This window comes from Chinchilla lanigera, unplaced genomic scaffold (assembly GCF_000276665.1).
Source record: "Chinchilla lanigera isolate Chin_1 unplaced genomic scaffold, ChiLan1.0 scaffold00145, whole genome shotgun sequence".
In the NCBI taxonomy this organism is placed as follows: domain Eukaryota; kingdom Metazoa; phylum Chordata; class Mammalia; order Rodentia; family Chinchillidae; genus Chinchilla; species Chinchilla lanigera.
The window spans coordinates 2378061-2389991 of NW_004955546.1; the positions used below are offsets into that span (position 1 = coordinate 2378061).

General features: G+C 38.4%; 2 protein-coding genes across 2 annotated transcripts in view; both read left to right on the forward strand.

Annotated features, from left to right (window-relative positions):
* The first annotated feature begins 4104 nt into the window (after positions 1–4104).
* LOC102014712 (olfactory receptor 6C74-like) lies at positions 4105–6672 on the forward strand. Its single transcript, XM_013508368.1, has 2 exons — positions 4105–4191; positions 5300–6672. The coding sequence occupies exon 2, from the start codon at positions 5338–5340 to the stop codon at positions 6292–6294; it is 957 nt and encodes a 318-aa protein (XP_013363822.1). The 5' UTR covers positions 4105–4191; positions 5300–5337; the 3' UTR covers positions 6295–6672.
* The window catches only part of LOC102015455 (olfactory receptor 13A1-like), a 53861-nt gene continuing 46081 nt past the window's right edge, over positions 4152–11931 (forward strand). Inside the window, exon 1 of the mRNA XM_013508369.1 lies at positions 4152–4191. The gene's annotated coding sequence lies outside the window, so the exon portion shown is untranslated. The remainder of the gene's footprint in view (positions 4192–11931) is intronic.

Consider the following 11931-nt stretch of genomic DNA (forward strand, 5'->3'; position numbering starts at 1 on the left):
CATACACTAAGTCCATTTGTTTACAGGTTTGGTTCCGTTCTGTTATCTGTTTGCTGATTTTTTGTCTATTTGATCTCTTTGTGATAATAGGGTATTGAGGTCTCCCTTTACAACTGTCTTATTGCTTATTTGATTTTTCATGTCTATTAATAATTGTCTTATGTAGTTGGGTGCTCCTGTATTTGGTGCATATATATTCATAATTATTATCTCTTCCTCTTGAAGTTTCCCCCTAAGAAGTATGTAGTGACCTTCTTTATCTCCCTTGATCATTCTTGGTTTGAAGTTGATGTTGTCTGCAAAAAGAATAGCCACTCCTGCTTTTTTGTGGGTTCCACTGTGTGGAAGATTGTTTTTCATCTTTGATTTTCAGTCTATGAACTTCTTTTCACATTAAATGTATTTCTTGTATACAGCATATTGTTGGGTCTTATTTCTTGATCCACTCTGCCAGTCTGTTTCTTTTGATTGGTGAATTGAGGCTATTTACATTGATGGTTATAACTGATATGTATTGGATTATCTTGGTCATGGTATTTTCGTGTTGTTGGTTTCCTGTTTTTCTCCTCTGCTTAATTGCTTGCTCTGCCTGGTGGTTTCATTCTGTTGTTGTTCTTGGAATTGTAGTCATTTTTTCTCTGTCTAGAATATCTTTTAGTACTCTTTGTAGCATTGGCTTGGTGTTCATAAATCTCTTCAGTTGTTCTTTGTCATGAAAATGTCTTATTTATCTATTACTATTGAAAAATAGTTTTGCAGGGTACATCAGTCTATGTTGGGAGTTGTTTTCTTGCAGGACCTGAAATGCTTCACTCCATGCTCTTCTTGATTTGATGGTTTGTGTTGAGAAGTCTACCATGATTCTGATGGGCTTTCCTTTATATGTAATCTGTTTCTTTTCCCTAACAGCTTTTAATATTCTGTTCTTGTGCTGAAATTTTGGAATCTCAATTATTATATGTGTTGGTGTAGTTTTATTTTGTTTGGAGTTCTAAATACTTCATTTATTTGTATGTGAAATTCTTTTTCCACACTTAGGAAGTTTTCTGCCATTATTTCTGTGAAGATTTTTTAATGTCATTTGTGTTGTCTCCAGCTTTCTCACTGACTGCAATCAATCTTATGTTATTCTTCTTTGCTTCGTCTTGTAGCTATTGGATTAATTTTTTATAGTTTCTAATTTTAAGATAGCTTTTTTCATTATCACTAGCTACAATTCTGTCTTCAAGAGCTGAAATCTTATCCTCTCCTTCATTCAACCTGTTGCATATACTTTCAGGGGAAGTTTTAATCTCTTGGATTTCTATTTCTGTTTCATGGATTCCATTTCTTTTCTATGCTGGGCATTATTTGTTTCCATTATTTTTCTAAGCTCATCTATTCTTTTATCCATGTCTTCTCCAATATCTTGATTTTAAGCATCATTTCTTTCTGTACCTGAGAGATTATTTTCTCCATAGAATTTTCCACTTGTTTTTTCACATTAGTTGCTATCATTTTAGAAAGTTCCAGTGTTTGGTTTCCAATTTCATCTATCTCCTTGAGTTCTGGACTTGTTGTGGGTGCACTGGGGGTCTAGTGTTTCATTTTGCTTTTGCATCTTGTCATTTTCTGTTTTCTCTTTTATATTTTGTTTTCTATGATGATACTTGCTAGTTTCTTATGACATATAGCTTTATTACTAGTATTTAGATTTCCTTAGAGGATGTCTGTTCTTCAGGGATGTCTTCCATATATAGGTGGTTTCTTATAACTATCCCAAGGCCTTAGCTTCCCAATTTACAAAGGATGTGAGATTACTATTTGGCTCAGCTCCCAATCCTTTGGTACGGGACTGTGGTGATTATGACCTCATACAGTCACAGTGCTATCATACAGGGGAGAAAAACTGTTCATAACATGTATGACATCCTGGGTAAAGTAGTACAGTTAGTAATAACAACAATTTCAAGTACAGCTTACCTACTGATAAAGGATAGTAACCATTAACCTGCTACCTCTGACCATGGGAGTAAACCTTAAAATTATGTAACAAAATCAAACATATACTGTGCACTTGTATGCACTGATTTTCCCCTTAGTCAGGTGATTTTACCCTTTTGCCAGGAGAAGAGGGGTTAAGATGTTTAGGGGATGGGCTAATGTGATGACTGAGATCAAATATAGTAGAGTCAGAGCTGGGGATTAAAGGATGATCACCCAAGTTTTGGGAAACTAGAGGACACAGGAGGGAAAGAATAAAACAGAATTTAAAGGAGTAGACAGAAAGGGCAGAGACAATGTTTACTTACTTGAAAGTTTAAATTCAAGTAGTTGAGGAAAGGAAGTGGGTCTATAGAAGAGAATGAAAAAAGATTAAAAACAAAAACATTGAAAAAAGAGAGGAAAAGGAGAAAAGGAACAAAAATGAACAGGAGAGAAGAAAGAAAAAGGAGATGAGAGAAAGAGAGGAGAATACAAAAGGAAAGAAAAAAAACAAAATACAAAAATAACTATCAAATACAGAAGAAAATATGATGGCATCCAACCAGACAGGAAAGGGATAGCCAGTCCAACAAACAAGGGAAAATGAAAGTGGTAAAATACCTCTGGTGTTTAAAGTTCTGTGATAGTGTCCATATTTAATCCCAGAAATGTGTTGGGTATGGAGCTGCTCATGGCCTCTGGCTGTGGGGCCTGGAGCTGGACTTCTACTGGCAGAGTTCTCTGGAGTCCAACTGCTGGCTCCTCACTGCAGCTTTAGACACTTCCATGCTGCTGGTCTCACCATTTACTCTGCCCTCCAAAGACATGTGTGCACCCCTGCACCTGGGACCCAGCTGTTGTCCTGTGTCTCAAGTTCTGGGGTTCCTGTCAGTCTACTCAACAAAGGCATGTGTCCTTTTACTCCTCCTAAAGACCTTGCTGTCCCTGAGACAGTGGAAGAAGTGCAGAGCACAGACTCACACTCCTCTAGCAGTCCCCACTGTCCCAGAGGAGACGGAGGAAGCTCCGAGTGTGGACCCACTCTCCTCTGGCAGGTCCCAGCATCTCAGGTGGCAAAAATTTTTTAAAAATTGTTTTAACATGTCTGTAATTCACAAAACCATTTTTATCATGGCTGCTTTTAACCATTTGTTATAAAGTACCAATATCTCTGTCATCTTGATGTTGTTCATTGATTGTCTTTTAAAATTCACATTGAGATGATCTTAGTTCTTGGCATGATGAGTGACTTTAAACTGAAACTGAATATTTTGGGCACTATGTTATGAGACTTTGCTTTTTATTGGAACCTTGTGATTTTTGCGAATGTTTTGACATTGTTCTGACAAAGTGAGAGAGAACACCTGATTACTCTCAGGTGCTTTCCAGTCCCAACCAGACCCCTCAAATCCCCCTCAGTAACATAATGCACAGTGGTACCTTACAAACCCTGAGGTGATTGTATGTATTCCATTTTTAAAGATTTTCATGGGCATGATTCAGACATTTAGGAGTTCACATTATTATATTCTCATATATAATAAATGAGTAATTATGATGCTAAGTAATAATGATTTATTGTTATTGTTAATACTAATTCTTTTCTATTTCCAACAGTGCTCAATTAGCAGCCACTAGTGATCTAGAGGGACACTGTTCACTAGATGACTTTCCTTCATTGTCTCCTAATGGTGTCCTTGGTGCCATCCCCTAACCCTGATAGACCTGGATTGGTATCAAGAGACAGTTGAATGGTAAACATATGTCAAGTAAATTTCTATTACTTCCATTTCTGCTCCTGTTGGTGTAATAACCCCCAATCTGGATGGCTGGATGAATGGCCAGTTTAGTGCTCTAGACTGCATTTTAGAAAAGGAATAGGTAAACGGTTGGCTAGTTGGAGGGAGGATTCCATTGTTCACTGTTCTGTCCTGGAGGTTTTGCTCAGCAAGGAGTCTCTTACTAGTGCAGGAACAGGACAGAGACCGAGGGACACAGGAGGGTAGGAAAGCGGCTTGGGATTACAAGTAAGCACACTCCCAAGTTCTCCAGAGACCCAAATAAGTTCTTCTCTGCTTTCTCTTCCATAATTTCAACAGCAGAGATGTCCATTGACATATCACTTTGGTTTATTCCAGACATGGACAGCGACTTCATTAAAGAAAGAAGATTTGCAGATGAGATGCACATGTTGAAATTTTCACTCAGATAAAGGACATCTCAAATGTAAGTGTTTATTTACTTACATTTTAGCTGCATAGACAATCGTCCATGTTGATTTACTGGAAATGTGAAAGAGTAGAGGCTAGAGCTCTGGTACTGTGAGCTGGTTGTGGATGAGATGTGGCCCTAAAATAACCAGACAACATTGCCACTCATGACTGGTGTGACTAGAACATCTTGGCTGGGGCATTCATTTGTTGTGATTTCTTTGAGCTAATCTCTCACACACACAAAAAGCAGAAGCATTTGTTTTGGCTCAGTGAGAAAGCAAGATCAGAGATCTGAGATGAATACCAGTAGACCAAAATGGCAAAGTCTCATATAAAAGAATTTTATGATATGAGGAAAGGAAAAGAATATTTGTTCTAGTCAGGTAAACAATATGGAAGTCAGAATTAATCAGAAAATAATTGTTGGAAGGCATGGAGTTCCTCTTACTGCTTAATGCCAAGCATCCTTAAACCTATGGACTGAAGGTTCCAAAGATAGAATATCTGTCTTGACTGACCACTAAGCATGGGAAAACACATCTTTTACACTGACCTACCTCAGGCTATATGTCAAAATGACCTGGGTTGATTCTGTAACAAACCCATTAGAGCTGATTTGTGACTATTCTAATGAATTTCCAAGGGCTAGGACTACAGAAAAATTTTCTATCTATAAATGTGTAGTCCAAAACATGAAAAAGAACTCTTAGTATATGATGAAAGAACTTTTTGGAGATATGACAGTATTCCATACCATAGTTTGTGTGTGCATATGTGAGTGTATGCATGTGTGTGCATGTGTGTGTGTGTGTGTGTGTGTGTGTGTGGTGCTGAGGACTGAATTGTGACCTCAAGTATGCTAGGTAAGCACTCTACCACTCTGTTATACCCTCTGCTACAGTTTGTTTATTTCAGTTATAGTTTTCCTTACTCAATAACTAAAGGACTTTTTCTTAGTTGGCAATATAGAAAAATGATCAATACTGTTAAAATTACATTAACTACACTCACAGTTCTTATTTATAAAACAAAATTTTAAAAAATATAGTAAGCAAGCCCAAATGCAATGCTGAGGTTATTTTACATGTTTAATAAAATAAAGTTCTGTATTCTTCACCCAGGAACCTGCCATATAGTTCGATGACACTAGATTGAAGAAATGGAAAGGCCAATGCTGGTGGGAGCAGTGAACTGCACAGCTATTCTGGAGTTCACCCTGGAGGGCTTCCCTGTAGTCCAGCACCTGGGGAAGGTCCTCTTCCTGCTGCACCTGCTGGCCTACCTGGCCTCTGTCATGGGAAACTCACTCATCATCACAATCACCTGGGCTGACCAGCGCCTCCACACACCTATGTACTTCTTCCTCAGCACTTTCTCCTTCTGTGAATGCAGTTTCATCACCACGGTTATTCCTAAACTCCTGACCATCTTTCTGTCAAGAAAGCACACAATTTCCTTTGCTGCATGCTTCACACAAGCATTTGCTTTTCTTTTCCTGGGTGCAACTATTTTTTTCTTGATGGCTGTACTGTCCCTGGATCAGTACCTGGCCATCTGCAAACCTCTGCACTACCCTACCATCATGAACCCAAGGACATGTGTCCTACTGGTCACTGCCTGCTTCTCTTTGGGATTTCTACTCATGGCAGGTCCGATAATCATGCTGTCCCAGTTGTCCTTCTGTGGCTCCAATGTCATCCCTCACTTCTTCTGTGATTTTGGACACTTGGCAAAACTCTCATTTTCTAAAAACAGATCTATTGAAACATTATTCTTCAACCTTGTCTTTTTTCTCCTTTTTACATCCTTCCTTATGACCGTCATCGCCTACAGCAACATACTAGTCACAATTGTGCGCCTCCCATCAGCCAAGGAGAGGCAGAAAGCCTTCTCCACCTGCTCCTCTCACCTCGCTGTCCTCTCTCTGATGTACGGCAGCTGTGTCTTCATCTATGTGAAACCAAAGCAAACAAGCAGGCTGGACTCCAACCGAGAGGCTGCTCTAGTAAACACAGTGGTGACCCCGCTGCTGAACCCTGTCATCTACACCCTGCGGAACAAGCAGGTGCACCGGGCACTGAGGGACGCTCTGTCCAGGGTGAAGTTGCAGAAATAGAATCACAACATTTTATTGGTGGCGTGTACTTTCCCTTCTACCGAATCCAACTTTTTTTTTTCTATTTCTAGAGTCTTTGAAATGAACGTTTGAAATTAACTTTGAAATGAACGTCAATTTTTTTCAGTTCTGTTTGTTTATCCTTAGAATAGCGGTTAATGTATCCAACAACCCAATCTAAGAGCTCCAATAGTTTTCTTCATATAATGATGAGAATACCTTCCTGAATTTTTTATCACTTCAAAATTAATAAAATTCAACATATTAATGGAAAATCTAATATACACATATTTGTTTGATATGTTGAATTCCAAAACCAAAAGTCTCATGGTTCCACTATATATTTGTGAGTGTATGGACTAGGGGACATTCCTGCACACTGAGAATATCAGAGTGATCCAAAGACATATGTAACATGTCAGCATATTGAATTTTAGAGGGTGTCAATGCATTCCTTTAAACCATTCAATACAATTGTTTTAAATGTTGAATATTTGATATGTAAATGCAAATTTTTACAATTCAACTTCCACTGTGATGGAGGCATATAAAGTTTCTAGTTGAAATTGAAAGTTTTGGCTGGTTCATTGGTTTGAATACTAGACAGAGCCTGAAGAGCTGAAGACAAAAACCTATAAGAAAGGAATAAGACTTAGAAGAAATTGAATATTTGTGATTGTTTCCCTGCTACAGAAAATTTAAACAAAATGAGATAATTCAAATCAGAGGTGGAAATAAAGCTAATTATGCCAGTAAAGTCTCTCCAAATGGATCTATGAGCAAGTCTCTACCTTAATGGCATGGGAGGCTTGGGTATGATCACTTCCTGGTGTAATTTCCAGGACTAATGTGAAATGATGGTCCAGATAATAGTTGACACAGGTACAATATAAACACGCTTGATAGAAAGTCGTGGGATGTCTAATGGAAGAGTCTGATTACATTTGCAACTGTAATTTAGTTATTAAAGATTATGGTAGGAAATGAGGGACTTGTGACAAAACTCTGGTACTGGAGCTTGCTTGGCATAGGTGGTTAAAGGCACCTCTGTGGTTTGCTTTTACCATATTGTACTGTGATTGTGGGAATCATGAATGGCTGTTTTGGAAAGATTCTGGGGATACAAATATGAAAGAATTTGAAGAATAGATGACTCAACTAACAGAATATGCATTTTATAAATGCCGAGTGTACTTAAGGATGTCCATAAAACACTGTAAAATTGTTTCTTTTTCCTCACATTGGAATATTTGTTTCACTAATATAATTTCTCCTCTAGTGATTTTTTTCCAGAATGACCAGTGAACTGTGTGGTCATTTCTTTTTGAGTTCTTTGAAATTTGAAACTTTAATGACTGATGTTGGTAATCTGCCTTGGAATAAATGCGTAAAAGATACAATTTTAAAGAAGTACATAGTTTAGAAGTATTTGATTCTGTGTTATTAACACAATTTTTGCCACAATCTGACATACCACAGATATACTACAACTGGTTTATCCATGACTCTGTTGATGGATTTTGAGCAGTTTCCATCTTTTGGTAAAGTAAATAGTACTGCTGTGTTCATGTATTTGCCTAAATACATATTCTCAATTCTTGTGAGTTAAGAAAGGGATGGTGGTGGGAGAAGTGGGGAGAAAGCACTCATGGGGCAAGAGATTTCCTTTCTGGTGACATCTGGGTAGTTTCCATTTTTGGCTGTTGTAATGGTACTGCTGTGAACATCTGTGTGCATGTATTTGTCTGCAAATTGATTTTAATTCTTTTGTAACTAAAAGAACAACTAGTTCTTTATAAACCTAGGACAGAAATTGTGGTGGGGTGACTGGGGAGCACCTGACTGAAGGTTAAGTGGTTTCCTTTGAGGTGATGAAAATGCTTTGTAATATTGATAGAGATCGTGATTACATACATTTTGAATGTACTATATGGCACAGAATTGTTCAATTTTTAGATAATTAATTTTGTAGGTGTGCTAATTTCAAATAAAAAATTCTGTATTCTTTAAAGTTTTATATATTGTTGAAAGTTTTACAATAAAAAATAAGAGTCCCTCTTATCCAGGGCAGCTGAGTGGGTGATGCAAACCTCATTACCCACCACAACCTCCACAACATAAAACAAAGATGAACAGGAACCCAGAAACCAAAGTAGCTCTGGGAGGACCCCAGGGCCCATTTAAGACTTCACATCAATGCGGTGCAGCAGAATCAACTGAAGAGTATCTACACAGGAAGGAGTTCTGGTGAGCTTGGCAGAGCTGAGATGACAGGAGATGGGTCAGAAAAAAGACAGAGGTTGAGGCTCTTGATGTTAGCTGTGAGGCAGAAGACAGCATGTTCCTCCACAACCTGCCTTCTAAGGACACCAGCACCATTTATATCTGAGGGAACCCAATGGCCATCCCTGCTGGGAACACCAGAGATGGAAATGTGGCCACACACATCTGCCCTCCAGGAAACAGCTGCTGTGCCCCACTCTGGGTCCCAGGCTGCCACCTCTCCCCAGCCTGTGCATCCACCTGACCTTCAAGCCCTGGTTGCCCCACGAGTGCACTTGCTCCAAACAAGGCTCTGTGGGTGCACTGTTCCTGACCCCATGTCCCATACATAGGAGCCACTGCATTGTGAAGTAGCTTGATCCAGCTCCCAGAAGCAGGGTTTCTATCTTGACACGGTTCCCCTGTCAAGACCTTGGCTCTGCTCACATTGAGAGCTACCTTATATTCTGAACCTGGCTTGGAGGTTGCACAGTATAAGCATGCCTCCAAGACTAGAGTCAGTACTATTATGACCAAACTCATGCCCTGGATCCTGGTATCTGTGTGTGCCTATTCTTGGGGCACCAGCTCAGCTGCCATGGACAGCCAGCCCACTCTGACCTCAAAACCACTGTAAACTATACACACCCATGCTCCCATCTCCCGTGTCCTGGCTGCTACACAAACTTGCATACTATAATGAACTTGGTCCTGGAGTGTCAGTATCCTGGATACCGTTACCATAATAATCCCTACCCCCAGAGCTGTAGTCACCCCATATATGTCCATGCTTTAGACCTTGGCTTCCTGGTTATTGTATGAGTTTCACACCTCAGACACCAGAGCCACTGCAACAGAGAAGGGCCTGAACACCATACCCAATGTTAAGAGAATTTTCTGGACCACAGTTTCTCAAATGGAGAAAAAAGAGATTGAGAGATTGGAGAAAATTCATCAGATGCTGACAGCCATTTCTTCTGAAGACATAACAGTGCTCTTTGTGATAGTAGACCTTGACAGCACAAAGCTCTGCAGCTTTCATCTGCATGCATCTTAAATACAGGGCTGACTCTTTAACAAATGGTGGTAGAAAAATTGGCTAAAGACTAAAACCTTTCTTCCACATGCTGAAGACTAAAACTAGACCCATGTCTATCACCATGTACTAAACTAAAGTGAAAATGGATCAAAGATCTAAATATCAAAACAGAAACACTAAATCTACTGGAAGAGAAAGTAGGTAAAACTCTCAAAGACATAGGGGTAAGCAGAGACTTCATGAGCAGAAACCAAACTGCACAGGAAATACTTCAAAGAATCAACAACTGGGATCTCACCTTATTGAAAAGTTTCTGCACATCAAAAGAAATCAACAAGAGAGTAAAAAGAAAACCCACAAATTGGGGAAAAAATTTTATCCTACTGCCCCTCAGACAAAGGACTACTATCTAGAACATATAAAGAATTTTAAAAAATCAGGCCCCCAAAATTCAAAGTCCCAATCCAAAAATGGGCATCTGAGATGAACACACACTTCTCAGAGGAAGAAATACCAATGGCGAATACATGTATGAAAAAATGTTCAACATCATTAGTCATTAGAGAAATGCAAATTAAAACAACACTGAGATTTCATCTCACCCCACAAAGAATGGTTATCATTAAGAAATCAACCAATGAAAAATTCTGTATAGGCTGTGGGCAAAAAGGAACACTTCTCCACTGCTGGTGGGAGTGTCAATTGGTGAAACCATTGTGGATATCAGTCTGGAGATTCCTCACAAAACTAGGATTAGAAGTCCCACTTAACCCAGCTATTCCCCTTCTGGGAATATTTCCAGAAGAATTAAAAATGTCATACCACAGTGATGTATGTGCACCCATGTTTATAGTGGTGTAATTTGTCATAGCTAAATCTTGGAAATAACACAAATGTCCATCCACTGAGGAATGGATAAAAACTCTGTGGTGTTTCCATACAATGGAGTATTACTCAGCTATAAAAAAGATAAACTCAAGGCTTTTGTAGGTAAATAGATCTAACTAGAGACCATACTCATAAGTGAAATACATCAGGCCCACATGTGTAAACATCATATTGTCTCCCTGGTGTAAGAACATGAAAGAGTAAATAAAACCCGAAATGTACAATAGATAATAAGAAAGGGAAAGAAGTTGCTCAAAGGAAGGAACAACTGGGATGAGGGAAAGAAGAAAAAGAAAGTACTAAGGCATTTTATATATAATGAATCAGTGGCATAACTTTACTGTTGGTGTCTGATGGTTTGTTGAGGGAACAGTTAATGTTTAGAAGTTTTTTAAAAATATTTTGACCAATTCTGCATGTTTGTGTCTGGTAATCTGAGCAACTTATGTGATGACAACAATTTTCAGTGTAATATCCATTGGTGAATTCCTACAATCCTGCCTACTGACACTGTGTATTGTCTCTAATGTTCATTTAAATTATTATTTTATTATTCCCTTTAATGACTTGATCAATCTTCTATTCTTACATCTGGCAATCTGAGCAACTTCGCTGAAGATAACAATATGAAATGTAACAACCACTGTTCATCTTTATCATTTGGTTTTGAAACCCTGTATCATTTTTAATGTCCTCCTTTGAGTTGTCTTTTTTTGGTACTATTTTCTTTAAAATCAAAAAAGTAAACAAACAAACAAATAAAAATGTAGGGCTGCATAAAGCTACACTGTGGTGCCCCCAGTAGGATCTGAATAGAGCTCCCCACCTTAGGGGGTTGGTGTTCCCACCATATACTTCAAAGACCTTTTCCCACAAAAACAAGGCTCTAAGGTTGGAAGAGGATTCTACTCCACTAAATGCACAGACATCAAGACAAGACAAGAAACCCAAAATACCAAGAAGAAAGATAATCTGAAGAAAATAATAATTTCACTGCAGTTGACCCAAAAGAAATGGGCATGTATAAACTATATGGTAAAGAATGCAAAATCGTCAGTCTAGAAAGCTCAGGAAACTTAAAGAATATACTAAGAAACAATTCAATAGTATCAGGAAAGAATTTAATGACACTAATTAGAAGTTTTATAGAGATGAAATCATTAAAAACTGCAATAAAGACTGTCAAAAGAAAATTTTCCCAAGCTACAGAAAGAATCTGTGAAGCCAAAGACAAATTATCTTAAAATTACAAAGGCGAAAAATCAGAGAATATAGAGAAAGAATGAAGGAAGATTATGAGATATATGAGACAGCATCAAAACTTCTAGCATTGAACATCTAGGAGTTAAGAAGCAGCTGGTGTTACTCAGCCACCTAATCTTTGATAAAGGGGCCAAACAGACTCACTGGAAGAACAATAGCCTCTTTAATAAATGGTGCTGGAAAAA